Source organism: Manis pentadactyla, chromosome 12, assembly GCF_030020395.1.
Source record: "Manis pentadactyla isolate mManPen7 chromosome 12, mManPen7.hap1, whole genome shotgun sequence".
In the NCBI taxonomy this organism is placed as follows: Eukaryota; Metazoa; Chordata; class Mammalia; order Pholidota; family Manidae; genus Manis; species Manis pentadactyla.
This window is the reverse complement of record NC_080030.1, coordinates 5,454,516-5,471,068: the sequence shown is the minus strand read 5'-3', so window position 1 is coordinate 5,471,068 and position 16,553 is coordinate 5,454,516. Positions and strand designations below refer to the sequence as shown.

Here is a 16,553-nt window from a genome sequence, read left to right as displayed (position 1 = left end):
TCCCAGGGGCCAGGAGACCTAGGGGTGTCTGAGGACTGCCTGTTACAGTGTGTTCCCATTTTTGTAAAAGGTTTTATTGTGAGACATAACACGGTACAAAAAAGGATGTAAAATATGTATGTGCCAAAAAGATACGTGTTGTGTACAGTTTCTCAAGGGAGTCTACAGCTGGTGTTAGCACCCCCAGTGCTGGGAATGAGCTGCACCTCCGTGTCCGGCCCTGTATCCCTGCCCTGGGCAGCTCCCTTCCCCGCCCAGAGCTGACAGCTGTCCTCCTGACTTTGATGGCACTCATGTCTCTGCTTTTTGGTGTCCCTGGTGGCTCAGGGCTACAGAGCTTGGAAGAGTCAGGGCCCAGCCTCATTCCTAACCATGGCTCTGCCCTTTGAAGTGTCATCCTTAGAATCAGAAGGGGTAGTGGGTTCTGGGAGTGCATCGCTGGGCAGTCACTCAGTCTTGGGGACAAGGTGTGCCCCAGTTGGCAAAGGGAGAGAAAGGACCCTTTTCTTACAGGGTCTCAAAATGATCCCTGAATGAGGCCCCACTGAGCTAAAATCAAAGCTGGCAGGATCTTGGGGGAGATGGCAGGACCGAGGCCCATGGAGACTTTGCCACCTACAACAGATGACTTCCGAGGTCTCCCTGGGCATGGCTGTCCATGTGGGACAAGAGGGATGGGGTACTCTGGAAACTGATGGCCAGGCCCATGGCCTCTACCCACGTCCACTGGCCAGTGCCCAGTCACATGACCGCACCCCACAGCAAGGGAGCCTGGGAAATGTAGTCCGGGTGCATGTCCAGGAGGAAAAGGGAAGGGGATGGGTGAGTTGGAGCTTTCCCACCATGTGGGTGCTGAATGAGTGGTTTCGAGGTTGCAGAGATGGGGGAGCTCAAGCCCTGATGGGAGTGCCCGCTCTGGGCCCAGCATGACCCACCCCAGGACAGATGCCATCTGTCAGGGCAAGAGCTTATGGTGTGGTCCCAGCCCACCCAGAGCAGAGCCAGGTGGTGGGCACTCAGTAGCCCCAGAGCCCCTGAGGGGGAGGCAGAGAGGCCCGTGGGAGGAGAGGGAACAAGGCAGCCCATGGGGGCCCAGCTGAGGGCAGGCGGCTAGGAGGGCAGCGGGGACCTGGGAGGGTTCCTGATTGAGCTACACCACTTGAGGTGGGATTGCGGGCAGGTTCCTCTGACCAGGAGGATGCCTCGGCCGGGGAGGGCCCGGGGCCTGGGCTGGGGGACCCAGGTGGACAGGTCCAGTCAGCCCCCATGGGTATGATCTTTCCCCAGCTGTCTGTCACTCATGGCCACAGGCGATGCTGGCTGCTACACGGCCTGCTGGCTGGGTCTGACAGGAGCAGATGGTCCTTCGTTTTGGAGTCTTTTGTTCAAAGTGGGCTCTTTGGACTTGGAATGGTAGTGGCCAAGCTGGCTCATGGGCATGTGAGGCCACAGGAGTTTTGCTTTGGGGCAGCAGGAGCTAAATAGGCCCACCTGGCAGCCGCGTTCCTCACTCCAAGCTGGAGCTTGCCAGGCGAGCGGCCGGAATCCTCTCCCTGCCCACCACCATTGGCTCTGTTTGAAATGTCATCACCGGGCATTAACTCCCATCCTGAGATCCTGCCACTCGGCCGTGTTTGGATTAGAAGCTGATTTGAGCAATGGGGTGTGCAGCCTGCCCCCGGGAACCCCTTGCACTTCAGAAGATGAGGCTTTCCTGGCCAGGAGTTGCTTATCCCCACCCCACCCCCCACCCACCCCAGTCACTGTAGACGAGTTGTCAGAAATTTGGGTCCTGTTTGCAGGGTCTGGTTTCCATGGCAAATTTCTCTCATGTTAGCGAGGTTGCTGTTGGCAGATTTTAGCTCTCCGGAAGGGAGATGCCTGCAAATATGTGACTAGAGGGAGTCTTCATTAGCTTTGCTTAAAAATCTGGCTGTGAAAGTGCCCCTGCCACGTTTGCACAGCAGCAGGAGATGGGGAGACCTCACAGCTGTCAGACAGCAGGGCAGGAGCAGGGCAGGACCAGCAGTGGCCACTTAGTCAGGAGGAGACATGCTAATGATCTGCGTCCAGCAGCTGCCCCTTGGGGCTGGGGCTGTCTGCTCTGTGACCTCACTGTGAGCAGAACTCACTTAACCCAGCAGTGAGCTTAACCCTCCCTGCAGCTCCAGGGCCTGGAGCAGCCTGGGAACAGTCCCCAGTGCCCTGTAGCCTCCACCTTCTGGGTGCTAGGCTGAGACCCAGATGGTTTTACACATGGAGTCCTTGGTGGTCATGGGCCTGTTGTAAAGGTCTAACTGTGTGCTCTCCAAAGTTAGTCCCTTAGTTAAGGGGGCAGGGCTGGGGAGAGCCTGTGGCCTGTCCTGCAGTCCTCAGGGCCCTTGGTTGTCAGTGTGTCCACAGGAGGCTTTCATAGGCATGTGCATCTGGGAGCGTGTGTGATGAGCACAAATCTCTCAGACACCAGAAGCTGTTGTAACAGACCCACAGCCTCCCAACCAGGATGGTGTCGTGACTGCTCTTAGCCTGCAGAGACCTGGCCACCCTCCTGGGCCCCAGTCAGCTCATCCCTGCCTCCTGGGCTCCTGCTGGTACCTGTTGGGCTGGCCGGCAGCCTAATTCCTCACCCTCCAGCCAAAAGGGAACTGAGGTCTTTCTTGAGCCTACAGCCTATGTCCCTCCAGATGCCCTGTGTGCTCAGTGGGCCCATCCTCATTCTTTCCTGTTCAGATTGTCCTATGTGTTCCAACAGGAGTGAGTCAGGGCACCCCCTGCTTGGGCACAAATGCCACTGGAGGAGGAGTTTGGTGGACGGAGCCCCAGACTTGTGGGCTGAGGGGTCTGGGCACAATGCAAAGCAGCCTCCTGCTTGTTTTATGAGCAGAAATTCAGGCCAGCTCTCCAAGGGGAGGTCGATGTGCTCTACGAACAGCACTGTGCTCACTGGCACGGGGCCCTGGGCTGTCTCCCCACAGTGCGGCATCAGGCTTCTCCCAGCTCTGGCCAGAGGCACCTGCCTTTCAAACCCTCACCTGCAGTGGGCCCCCCGACAGCTTCAAAAACAATGTGAAAAACAAGTGCACCCGTGACCTGGCATTTTCGGTCCTGTCACGTAACAGAAATAATTCATGGGCCCAAAATAAACTGGGCCTCAGGATCAGATGCCTCAAATTCAGCATTTAATTGCAGGCTCGAACCACTCGACTTGTAAAGTCTGTCCCTTAATTAAAGTGGGCTGGCAATGTGTGCGGGTTAGCGCCCTGCCCCTGTGGGCCCGGCAGGATGCCGACATCCCGGCTGCTGCGGGGAAATGCCGGGAGGACGCAGGCTGGGAATGAGCCTGGGGCACGGCCCACCCACCCTTCCCTGGCCATCTACCGGGGCTGGACAGGCACTGCACACCAGGTGCCGATCTCAGTGGTCATCCCATCCAAGACACCCCAGTTTCTCTGGGCAACTCTGCTTATCTTGTGTGTGTGTATGTGTGTGTTTCGATAAAAATGTCATTGTTTGAAATCATTGATACTGCTGGTGTGAGATACCAAATTCCATCATCTGTTGTCCTGTAAAACGATCTATTTAAGATAAAATCGCTGTGGCTCAAATCGGTTCTTTCTGGGGAACAAGCCACCCTGGTCCTCAGCTGATCCTATCTCCCCAGCAAGTGTTAACGTCCGTTGTGTGAGGGGGGAGGTTGCCCTCTGTGGAATGAGGCTCCTCGGAGGTTAAGGTGGGATTTCTTCATACAGATCGGACAGGTATCCCTTTGCCGGCAGACAATTTCATTTGCTCCCACAGGGTCGAGCCAAACTCCTGTGTGTAGTGGTGACCAGGTTGGGGTGCATAGGAGCCCCCCAGGTTGGGGTGCATAGGAGCCCCCCATGTTGGAGTCTCTGTGTGCGGGCCATACCCGCTCAGGGACTTGGAAGTGCACTGCGTTTCTCCCGAGTGTTTAGGAAAGGGTCCCCTGTCGTCCCCTGCCAGGTCCTCTGCAGGTTCCCACTGCAGGCAGGCTGGGTTGGTGCCAGCTGTCTCTCCCTTCCTGGAGGGGCTTGACAACCCCTGGGTGTCTTGGTAGCCCCAGCGCTGGCTGGCTGTCCTGGCCTTGGGCTCGCTTCCCCATGTTTCAAGGGCAAGTGTCTGTCAGGTGCTTTTTCTGACGTCTTTTATTTCTCCAGACTGATTCCTGGGGTGACCGTTTACCCTCGTGTGATTGTTTCACCCGTAATGATAAGGCTCCCTGCTTGTGCCCACGACAGTAATGCCGCCACGCTCACAGTGTGCAATCAGCCGGTGCTGTTGTCACAATCACAGCATGGCTGCAACCTTGTGACTTTCTCACCGGCAAGGGGTGTTTTGGTGTACATCTGTGGCCCTCTCCTGCCCTGGACAGAGGCCCTGAGCCGCCACACTAGCCAGCATCAACCTCGCAGAGATGCGTGTAGGGCCTCTGGCTCGGGCCGTGTGATTCCATCAGTGGCAAGCACTCGCCCCAGCTTCTGTTTGACCTTGGCAGTGGGAAGGAATTCCTGCTTCTGGACTCCAGACAAGGGCCAGGGTTTACCTTAGTGGGTTTTATAGTCTGCTGTGAATGTCATTCTGCTGCAGAGGAAGCCTGGCTGTCTGCAGGCTCATTTTTTTATTCGATGCCTTCACTGGACTGTTTAGTTCTGTTGTTCACCAGCTCAGTCTCTCAGTTTTCTCAAGCAGGAGATTGTGTTATTTAAAGAAAAAGTTTGTCCCTTCCCTTCTAATTGTTACTCCCTCATATCTTATGTTTGTTGCCTTATTATGTTGGCCGATGTCATCGGTAAGGTGCTGATGAGTGGCCATGGTATGGGTATGGGCAGCTTGCCTGGCATCTGACTTGCCGGAACACCTCTCCTGCCTCACCATGAAGTGTGACTGTGGGAAGGTCCCTCCGAGTCCCAGTTGGCTAAGGATTTTTATACTGAATGGTTTGGAATTTTATACATATTTTTATTTGTTGGACTATCTTTGCAACCCTGGGAATAAACCCTTTTGGTCTTGTAGTACACTTCTGTGTCTGATCTGATTTGCTAACGTTTTAGTTAGCACTCTCCAGCTATGTGAGATCAGCCCATCATTTTCCTGCGTGTCCTTGTCCTGTGTTGGTGACGGGGTTTTCCATTCATTCATTTATTCATTCAAAAATATGCCAGATTCATAAAATGAGTTCAGTAACATCTGATCTTCCTGCCTGCTTAGTCACCATGTGTACAAGTGGGCACTGGCCCTTTAGTGTGAAGACTTAGGTAGAACTCTCAGTAAAACCACCATGGCCTGGTGCCTTTTCCAGACAGGGTGACCTGGTTTCATCAGGGTTTCCGCTTCCTCTGGTGGGGCTCATATAACCTGGTGGATGCTTGGTCCAAGAAGACACCAAAGAGCTATGTGCGTCTGGTGCTGAGCCCAGCAACGGGAGCATGGACTGTGGCCCATACTGGGTGTCCTTGGTGCTGGGACGTTTTTGACAGCTTTACTGGGGCATCAGTTACCACGTGTGACATGTCAGACTTAGATGTCACTTGAAGCGCATGGACATCCCATTGAATCAAGTCAGTGGGCTCATCCCAGTGGCCACGTGTCACTGTGCTTCTCTGGGCCCCCATGCTCGCAGTGCAGAGCAGTGAGGCCCCCGGCCCAGCTGCTCTCTAACTGTTCCAGAGATGGAGCCGCGGCAGCTGGGGGACTCAGCCCCACTCTGGGCCTGGGTCTTTCTTGGCCTGCCCCACCCCTGGGACAGTGTGCTGGGAGGGTTATTTGGTGTGTGGCCAGAGACGGTGTGGGCTGTGGGCCGCAATGGAGCTTTGTGCTTTGAGGATAGCAGCTTTTCTGTATGCCTGGCATGTGGAGCTGCTGGCATTTGGAGCTGTCTTAGCTTCCTGGTCTCATGTGAGTGGCTTGCTCATGCCAGGTGGCCTCCGACTTGACACATGGCCTCAGCACTTCCAGTGGACCCAGCCTTCTTGTTTCTGTTTCCGTAATTATAGCATGTTAAATGGTGAGGGGCCTGTCCGCCCAGGCCTTGTGCAGACACTGTGAAATTAACTTCCTCACCCTCCCAACACATGCCAAGCTGCACTGACATTTCCAAAGGGCTTCTGGCTGGACCCCTGCTCTTGGCCTGCATTCCTCTGCATAGAGGAAGGGCGGGGAGAGGAGCTCTCTCATCACAGGACCTAACTGCCGGGAGCCTTGTGCCGGGGGAAGCTGTCAGGCTGGGCCATGTGCCGTTGTCGCCCAGTGGAGAGTCGCACCAGTCTTGGGGAAAACAGTTTTTTTTTTGTCGTGGTGTTATGTTATGGTGTTGCGTCTTCTGATGCCAGACACGATGGTTCCAGGCAGGGTCCCAGCAGAGGCTGAGTGGGCCTTGTGAGGAGGGCAGCTGGGGATCCCAGGGCCCAGATTGGAGTGCCTCAGCCCCCCTCAAGTCTTAACCCTTGCAGTAGGCAGGAGAGCATGCCAGGAATGACCTCATTATCCTGGAAATGCTGTCCCCTTCACAAGGGAGCTCAGTCCATCTGTGATGGGCCCCTGGTGGCTCTTGGGTAGCCAGCCAGCCAAGCCACTGTCCCATGGGGTGGGTGGGATTACTTCCTAGAGATTCACATCTTCATTCTGAGAATTTGCCCCTTGATGTGGGTTTGTTTTGCCAGTCTGAGAGGCAGCAGACCCTCTGGGGTTGCTTGTCGATGGCCCCAGAGAGGAAGGACAGAGGCCAGCCCCCTGTCTGCCTCACTTTTGAGGCACTTATGGCTGTCCTGGGACAGTGACACATAGGAGCCCAGGCTCCTATGGGGGTCAGCGGGGCACACGGATACAGTGGTGCACATCTGCCCCAGGGTGAGTCACCCACCTGGGGAAGTGGCCGCAGGCATCTGCTCCTAGGGCCGGAGGGGACAGGGTTGGTGGGAGTCCACACTGACAGGCCGACAGCGCCTGTGCGGCCCCAAGCCCTGTGGCTCATCGTCACTGTGACTAACGGCTCCTGAGCAGGTCCCAGCTCTCCAAGACAGTCTGTGTTCTCTTCCTGACACACTCACTTAATTTTTAACTCATAAGGCATTTGCTTATTTATTTTCATTGTTCTTGATAATAATTCTAAGCCATTAGAGGGGAAAATTATATTCAAAAATGCTGTTTCACACTTTATTTGTTTGATGATTTAGAGCGATAGAAAATAGCACATTTGCTGGCTTTTATAGTCTGATAATTATTCACATCCATCAAGCCATTCCAGGGGAATAAACAAAACACCAAGAAAATGACACTATTAATAGCATCCTCCATGGCGGACAGGAAGACTTTCCTGAGTTGGTGACTTGGTAAAATGGAGGCGGCCTGTCCCTGGCCTAGCCAGCCATCCTGCTTGCAGAGTACCCTTTCCTTTAATTACCCGGCTCCATCCGGCCCCAAGAGCTGCCTAGCCACCAGGCTGAGGCCATTGCCCACCTGAGCACCCATATCCCCCCGGTGTCATAGCCCTGTGGTGTCTTTATTCATCTCGTGGAGTGTCTGTTATGACCTGTGCAGGTGAAAGTCTCCTGACACCCACACAGTGTCCCGGAGGCAGCTCAGCTACCAGCCTGGACTCCAGCTTGGCCTCAGCAGGTCAGCAGGGCCTGGCAAGATGTCTGCCCTCTGGCCTCAGTGACGAGACAGGAACGCTGGGCCAAGTGTTGCTCCCCAATGACCATCGGTTCCTGACCCCCTAAACAGGTCAGGCTCTAGCCCAGTATCAGGCCAGAGGTCTTAGACGTGGTTGCTGCCGGTCTGGCCCTGGCCCTGTGGGAGGTGCCCAGGCCACCACTGTGCCCTGTGGCAGGTCTGTGGGTTTTAGCTTTGCCTTTCTCAGGGTGCCTGTGGGGCAGGTGGGGCCATTCACCCCAAGTAGCTCAGAGCATAAAGGATGAGCCCTGGAGGCAGAGAGGCCTGGGGGTGCCCACCCTCCATCGGCAAGCCTGGCCCTCTCTGCTCAGGGTGCTGCTTCCTTCTGGAACGTGGTGCCCAGACTTGGGTTGGACAGCCTACCACAGTCCTGTGTAAAGTGTGTTTCCTTCTAGTTCATCGTTTGAACCGTGAAACTGCTGGACTGTAATTGTTTCTTAACCATCATGTGGCTTTTCATGTTTCGCGTGCCCACCTGGGGGGCCAGTTTCGCGGCTCTTGTCTCCCATTTCCGCCTGTGTGCCTTATACCTAATCCAAAAGCATCTTATTTTATTCAGGAAACCCCTGATGTTTGCAGACAACTGCCTTTCCAAAAAGGGTGGCTGGCAAATGATGCCTGAACTTGCCTGTCTCAGCCTCCTTGGCAATTCCACGACATTAAACCCAAGTTATGGAGCCTGTCACTTCGTGCTGCAGCCTCTGCAGGGTCACTGGAAGGGTTGCAGGGATACTGTTCTGACAGCGCCGAGCTTTTCAGGACTTTCTGGTTTGGAGTTGTCCAGAAGTACTTAGTGTGAAATGTCCAAGAGCAGAGACAGTGGGGAGGAGAAAGGGCTGGCAAACATCGGGAAGGAGCTGGTAGGCCAGAGGCGGCCCCCCATCCAGGGCTCACCATGTGTCCGATGCATCTCCTCGGATGCACTTGCTGTGACAGACCTGGGCTGCTGATACAGAGCCTGACTCCCCCAGGCAAGGCAAGGCTACAGCCTAGGGGGGCTGGAGTCGCCCCCTTGCAGGGCTGCCCCTCTTACAGGCACCCTGGGCTCTCTGCTGCCCCCCATTTCTGGTTCTGCCTCTGAAGCCCACACCTGCGCTCCCTCCCACAGCTCCCCAGGTTCTGGAAGTTCCTGCCCAGCTGCTTTATCCCAACTGTAGAATCTCTCACTTCCACTCGTGTGCTGGCAGCAGACCCTCTGTGCCTCCACTGCGGCCTGCAGAGTTGACTGCCCAGAGGACCACCAGAAGCAGCCCAGTCCGGTGGGGTGGGGGCCGCTTGACTGATATATGTCACAATGGATGGGGTCTTCCTGGAGGAGGAAAAAGGGCTGTTGTACGGCAGGATGCGAGGGAAACCAGCCTTGCTGGAGAAGATGGCTCTTGCTGGCAGAGAGCGTCAGGGGAGCAGGGGGTGTGTGTGCTGGCCGAGCTGGAGGAGAGCAGCAGGGCAGGGCCACCTGCTGCCCGAGACCCCACCCTCCCCCAGGCTTGAGACTGAGCACCTGGAATGGGCCAGGCTAGAGGGCGAGGCGGCCGTCTGTCCCTGGACACCACGCAAGAACCCTTTCCTCCTGGGCACTAGGGCCGTTTCATCCAGAGAGGGGCCGCCCAGGGTCATAGGTGGGTAAAGCCGGGTGATTTTGGCCATAAGGTCTGACCTTGTGATGGGGATGGAACGAGACAAACTGCCCCCGTGTTGGCGAGCAGTAAAGCCCACTCTGCTCTATGGCCCCAAGAACGTGCGCACCGAAGGCCACACAGATGCTTTCCTGCCTCGAGGGGTAGCAAACAGACGCTCAGCACAAATAGCTTGTCCTTCTTTCCTTTTTTTTCCCCAGCCAGAGCCAAGCCTGAGAGGCAGGGATGCCAGCCCTGGCCGGTGATGAGGGTACCGTGAGCCGGTTCCTCAGGGGCCCTGGGTGGAGGCCCCCATGAGGCTCTGCCCTGCAGGTCCCCAGGGCACTGGGGGACTTGGGTGGCAAGTGTCAGTCCCTGTTGGGAGGGCGGCTCTCCTGGGCCTGTGTCTCTCTGGGCTCGCTACGGTGCCCAGAGGGCCACGGCTGAGGGGAGGACTCCAGCTTCCTCCCGGCCACGGCAGGCCCATGCTCTGTGGCTGCACTAGTGCCTGTGTAGGTGGGTGAGGACGGACTTCTGGTCTGCACGCCTTCCTGGGGACACTGGCCTTCATCTTGCCCAGCCCCACTGGCTGGGGTGCCACTTCATTGGCGTTGGGGCTTCTCGGCATCCCCAGGGCCGTCGCTGGGTTGTTCCGAGGGCTGGGAGGCGACGCTGTCTCTTGGCCGTCGGTGTCCAGGAGCCCCCATGGCTGTCGGCTTGTGGTCCATGCATCCTCCCTAATCCCTCCGGGGACTGCTCTTCCGGACGCTCAGCCTAGCGTCCTGCAGTCTGTACTTCCTGATAACAGAGGAGCCACGTTCCAATGTATTAAACTTTTAACATCCACCAGATTCAATTAATCTTATCTTTACAACTCCCAATTACAGGCGGTAATTAAGTGAAAGCAGCATTGTAGAGCGGGGATACTGCATTAATCATCGCAGCCTTAGGGCTGTAGATGAGTTCCTCCCAGTCCTCCGGCATCTTCCAGAAGGGACGGAATGTCTCATTTCCCTGTTTGGGGGACATAATCCCACAAAGGTGCTTTGGACTGGGATTAACTTTGATCACCTTTATGTATGTGATAAAAGGCCACTTTACAAATAGTGACCTTGTCTTTGTCCAGACAGTGGGGAGTTCTCTGACGGCGGCAGCACTGAGGTGCTGAGGCCAGACGCCGGGACCTGCCTGCGTTGGGCCCAGACATCAGTCATTTCCATCCTGTTGGCTTGGAGACGACACAGCGTCCCCCTGCCCACTGTTGTTTTATTAAAAAGTAGTAACCTCTCAATGGGAAAGACTAACCAGCGGCGGCATCTGGGCGATGTTTTGCACTGGCCCCATCCTGTGTCCCTGACTGCGAGGGGGGAGACGCCCCCGTGTCTGACTCTTGTAGAGCCAAGTGTCAGCCACTGTCATTCCGCAGCAGGGTCTGGCCCCTGGCCACTGCCAACACTGGGGCCGGGTTATTCATTGGGGGGCCATCCTGGGCACAATGGGGGCTGAGCAGCACCCTGACCCCCCACTTGATGCCAGGCACACCCCCAGTCATGACAACCACACATGTCCCCAGACATTGCCCGGTGTCTCTGGGGATAGGCTCATCCTGGGTGAAAACCACTGTCTAGAGTTTCTCCTGGGTTGAGAGCCAGGCTCACGTGTGCTGGACCAGCCCTACAGATGGGCCTTTGCCGCCCCCACTCCCGGCCACGGCCCCCACGCAGCGCTTTGTGGCCTGAGGGACCCCCACTCTGGTTCTGTCCACCTTTGCTCAGAAACAGGTTTTCAGCTGGCCAAGTTCCTGGGGGCAGGCTGGGGTGGCATGTCCTTGGCATTGGGGTTTCTCAGCACCCCTGGCCAGGCTGCCCCTGCTGGCGCCATCCCCTGCTGGCGCCATCCCCTGCTGGGAAAGAGTCCCAGGCACCTGGGCATGCCAGCTCCAGGGCCTGGCATCATCTGTTTGCAAACTTCCACCTTGCATCTTTTTTATTTATGATGGAGCTTCAATAATCTTTCAAATGTAAAATGTGTAAAAATAAAACTTATGAAGTGGGTGACAAATGGAGTTTTTCTCATTCCTGAAGCTCCTTTTCCGGTTGTCTCCAAGAGCTGGGAGAACGGGCGAGAGCCACAGGGAGGCCGGGTCCTTCTGGCCCTCAACTCTGGGCGCCCCCCCACCCTGGCAGTTCCAACTTGATGCCTTTTATATTTTGCTTTTAAGCCTCATCAAGCTTGAGTGCCACTTAACTGGAAGCATCTCTGCTCCTGGCATCCTGCCTGGGCTGCCACGACCCACCGCCTCCCTGGTCCTGGGCCTTCCTGCCGCCTTGCCGTGCCATCCACAGCTGTGGTTCAATTCTGCACTGTGCACAGGCTCCTGTGGCCCTGAGGCCATGGCTCGATCCTCAGGCCCCTGGAGTGTGTAGTGGCCATACAGTCGCATCTCTGACGTGCCTCCTTCTCTCGTAGGTACGCCATCCCGCCGGAGCACGGCAAGCGCCTGGAGCGGCTAGCCATCGGTAGGTGTCTGTGCTGTGGCCGGACCGGAGCCACGGGTGGGGTGGGGCAGGGGCAGCTTCATCCTCCTGGTAGCTCCTTGGGCTTCGATTTCTGGGGCTGGTGATGTGCTGCACAATGTCACTGGCTTATTTCCATTTGCTTTCACACTTGTGGCCAATTCGTGGCCCCTTGCTGTAGGGCCTGTCGCCTCACGGATGCTGCACAGGATGCCTTCCTTGAGCCCTGGCACCTGGCACTGCTCAGGCCCTTGGCCAGGCCTCAGTCTTTGCTGAGTCTAGAAAAAAAGAAGTCCAGTTAGGCATACCCTCACCCACACCACGGAGCCATGTGGTGGCTACAAGGTGTCTGCTCTGTGCACTGGCTCTCGCTGGCTCAGGCCCCCTTGGCAAATGCCCTGCGGTAGCCATTGCCCACCCCCCACATCCAGGTCCTCATGGGGCCTCCTGGGCCCAACGAGTTGGTCCCGGGGTCCCAGGCTGCATCCGGAGAACAGACACTGAGCTCTCGGGGTAAAGGAGGCCCTCTGGGCAGTGGGTCTTATCAGATCAGCCAGACACCTGGCCGGATGGTATTGAGGCTGTGACAACCCAGACAAGGGGGCCGGGCAGGTGGTCCTGCCTTGCTCCCCATCGTGGGCCAGCTGTCTGTCCTGACGTCAGATAGCTGTGAGTGCCTGGACAGACATTAAGGCCCCACTGGCCAGAGAGTCTGGCCAGCACTCCCACCAGCTCTGTAGAGCCAACTCCTCCCTTTCAGGCAGCACCCGGGTGGGTGGCCAGGTGGGTGGGACCCTGTTGTTTGGGGCCCATCTGATCATCCCCACACTCCGGTGGCAGTGGCAGGCAGCCCAGCAGTCCCCGAAGCAGCCACGGAATCTTCCCGCAGCCATCCCTCAGCGCCAGCACGTCTCCCTGATTGCGGCTGCTGTCCCACCCCTCCTCCCACCGCGGGCTTCTCCTTGCCCACTGATGGATGGTCTGACTTTGGAGTGTTAATAGGCTCTTTTTGGAAAACCAGGGCGTTGTGCTCCAGTGGTCATGGACACCTACTGTGTGCAAACAGCAGGTTCCTGAGAATGGAGGGAGGCTCGCTGGGGGCTGGGTCAGGCTCCGCCCCCAGCCCGCCGGCCCCCGCCCCCACCCAGGGTCCTGCTGCCGCGGGACAAGTCCCAGGCCCAGTGCCAGCAAAGATTCATTTCATTGCTTACTAATCTCTAAAATAAAGGCCAAAATTAAAATTTTCCCCTTGTATTTTTTTAAATTCAAACTTTAATTTAAAAATACAAATTAAAAATATCTTTCCCCACATGTATTAATTTGTTCCCTATTGCTGTTATAACAAATCACCCCAAACTCGGTGGCTTAAAAGCACACAGATACCCTTAATTTCAACGTGATCTTAAACTGCTCTTTGAAAAACAATCCTAATCAAAAAGTCCCACAGATTTATTCTCTCACATTCTGGGGGTCACGATTCCAAAATGAGCCTATAGGGGTTAAACCTAGGCGGGCAGGGCCGGCTCCTCTGGGGGCCCTGGGAGAACCGCGTTGCCTCTTCCAGCCTCTAGAGGCGCCTCGGCTCCGGGCCCCTCCGTCTGCATGGCGGCAGGGCCGCGCCTTCCGTCTCTGACCCTGACCTCCTGCCCCCCTAATAGGGACCCTCGTGAGGACACTGAGCTCCCGGAACGCAGGGTCACCCCATCTTGGGGGCCTTGACTTAATCCCCTTTGCAGAGCCCTGCTCCCCACAGGAGGGAAGAGAATCACACATGAGGCCATTAGGAGGACGTGGACCTCTCGGGGGCCACTGATTAGCCTCCTGCACCTATGAAACCATGAAGGAAGCACCGAGTGCTCAGCACAGGCACTTGCTGGTGACCAGGTTGCTGGCATTGCCCAACCCCTGCAGACAGCTCCTCTGCTCTTCCCGGGCACACTGGCCATGCCTGGCCTCTTCTCTGTGTGCGTTTTCTACTAATAAAGTAAAGTTTGGGGCGATCTGAGCGCCCACTAGAGGAGCCCCGAGGCCCACTGGGGCCACCCACTGCCCTGGTGGTGCCCCGGCCATTCTCCATGGACTTGGCCTGTGCCCCCTGCACCGTTCCTGCAGGTAGGCCCTGCTCCCCAGGCACCCTGGCTCCCGTTCTGGACTCATGCGGGTGGTGTAGCGGCCGGCTGGGAGAGCAAGAGTGAGGTGGCCAGGAGGCCGCCGTCCCCGCTTCAGGGATGGGGGTCCCCGCTTCAGGGATGGGGGACGCTGGCTGGCCTCCCTGGAGGAGGGCGGGAGGCGGGGCACTGGCATGTAGGGGCCTCATCCTTGCTGTGCCCCATGCTCAGCCTCTTCTCCCCTCCTCGGAGGGAGGATGGGGGACATTCCAGGGAAAGTGAATCACTGCCTTGCGGGTGTCCTTTACAAGACTTTTTTGGGGGCATGCGTCGCAGACGCCATTGCTGAGATGGGTGGAAGGAGTTTGCCATTAATATGGAAAATGAATAGCTGCGTTCAAAATGGGCTCGCTGGGAGAGTTGTGGAGCCCACGGAGAGCACATTAATGTGTTGGCGCGTTATTGGTGCTAATCACTTAAAATGTGCGCCTTTATTAGAGCTTTAATGAGAGCCACTTAAACTGTGCATTAAAAAGAGGAACTGCGGAGGCTGGTGGGCTGGGCGGCAGGCGGCCGTAACTCTAATTGAAACGCTTTTAGTGTGGAGGGAAGTTGCTGGATTCAGTATTCCTGCATTTGCAGAGCCTCACCGTGGTGTCCTTGCAGCCAGGTGCCTCCTCCTACATGAGGGCATTGATGCCCCCCTGCCCCAGTCAGTGTATGTGGGGTCATGTGCTCACATGCACACAAGAACGTGGCCTCCCTAACTGGTGACCCACTGAGCATGTGCCCTGACCTGGAGGCTGGGGCCCAAGGTCAGCGCCCCCGGAGGGAGGTGGACGCTTGGGAGCAGCTGCCAGCACTGCCAACCTTGCGCCTCGCTGGATCCAGCTGCAGCCCTTGTTTGCCTCTCGGCGATGGTCATGCATGGGGCCGGCTGTCGGGTGGAACCCCAGGGATTGCGTTTCTTTAACGACGCTGTGTGCATGTTACTGATTTGAGCTTCAGCCAACAAGTGATTGGGAACCGTCCCTGAGCTGTGGCCCAGTGTCTGAGCAGGTAGAGCTGACGGCCTGTGTTCTGTTACTCTGAGTCAGTTGTGTGGTACGCGCTAGGAGAGGCCTGCCCCAGTGTGAGCACCAGCTGCCATGCTTCTCACAGGGCCAGGTCAGGGGCTGGGGTGCTCTGCCGGTCCCCTGCCAGACTGGGAGCCACATGGGGAATGGTCAGCAACCCGAGCCTCAGTCACCACCCGCCTGGTGGCCTTGGGGCCTGTGTGTGCACAGAGGCCATGCCACTCGGGGCTTCCCTGTGTTGCAGGCTTGTCACAGTGTGGGGCAGGCACCGCTCACAGCTTGGCTGGTTCTTAAACATCAGCTCCCATGTCCTGCCTCCTAGCCGTGCCCTCTCATTGGCCAGGTGGCCATGCACACAGCTTAGCGGGTCTTGCCTGGGGGAGCTCGGAGGGGCAGTCTGTGCAGCTGCGCCCTATCTGTGACCAGGAACACATGCCGTGGGCACACCTTGTCACACAGCCCCAGCCTGTCCTCTGCTTCAGCTGCACCAGAGGGCTGAGGACCCTGCCAGTAGGGCACACAGTCTGCATGACAGTGCATTTTGTTCCCTCGGAGCCGCAGGGACCGTGCTCCCTGCTCCGACCAGACTGACGCATCTCTTCTGCCGCAGGGTTCTTCCCCGGGAGCTCCCAGGGCTGCGACGCCTTCCTGCGGCACAAGATGACGCTCATCTCTCCCATCATCCTCAAGAAGTACGGCATCCCATTCAGCCGGGTACGTAGGGGCTGGCCCGACTGCCTGCTCATGGAGGCACTCCTGGGCCCAGGAAACTGGCTTCCCTCCCCTGGAGAAGGTTCTAGAGCAAAGGCAAGCCATGTCGGCTGGGAGGTCAGCTCTCCTGTGCTGGGAGGTGAGGCTGGAAGAGTGGAGAAGCAGGTGGGGTCTTAACTCCCCTCCCTGCCATCCCAACGCAAATCCAACCCATCCTCTGCCTGGTGGGCTGCGGCCACCCTCTGGGGTGTCCTGTCAGTCAGGGTTCCTTCCCAGAACCAAGGCAGCCCCACCCCTCCCTGGGGCTGGGCTCCCCCTGTCCCCTTTGCCCTGATCTCTGGCCCTGCCCCATGGCCCAGGGTGGGTGTCCTTTGAGAGAACAAGTACCTGGTTAGAAGTGAAATACCTCCTGCGGGGTGAAGACCATGAACTCAGTCAGTTCACCACCCCAGGGGCTGTTTGGCTTGTCCCACAAGGGCTCTGATGGATGACACCTGAAACCAGGGAAGCTGGTGACAGGAACCCTCTGCCCTATGGATACTGGCGGGTGGTGTCCCAGGGCCAGGTCAGTGAGCACCTTGGGTTTGAGCCCCCAGGGGGGCTTGTGGGTGTGCCTGGGCCAGGAGATGGCTCTGCCCTGGCGACTGGCCAGCACCCACCTACTCCAGGCAATTCCTTCCCCGAGGTCACTTCTCCTGGACAGCAGAGTCTAGGCCTGTATCCCTAAAGGGATCCAGGCAAGAGGCACATGCCCGGAACAGAGCCTGAGCGACTCTGGGCTGGGCACCGAGGGCAGGCTGGGGGAGGTGGACCTTCCCGGGAACCTGGTTTCCC

At 57.3% G+C, this 16,553-nt stretch overlaps 1 protein-coding gene across 6 annotated transcripts in view; it reads left to right on the top strand.

Annotated features, from left to right (window-relative positions):
* Positions 1–16,553, top strand: part of KDM4B (lysine demethylase 4B) — a 118,313-nt gene that overhangs the window by 54,152 nt on the left and 47,608 nt on the right. For 5 of the 6 annotated variants that reach the window (XM_057489801.1, XM_057489800.1, XM_057489802.1 and 2 more), the window contains exons 7-8: positions 11,778–11,827; positions 15,619–15,722. In XM_057489801.1, the coding sequence (XP_057345784.1) occupies positions 11,778–11,827; positions 15,619–15,722 (154 nt within the window). Of the gene's footprint in view, positions 1–11,777; positions 11,828–12,845; positions 12,930–15,618; positions 15,723–16,553 lie in introns of those variants that run through there. The other variant, XM_057489805.1, reaches the window with a different exon arrangement.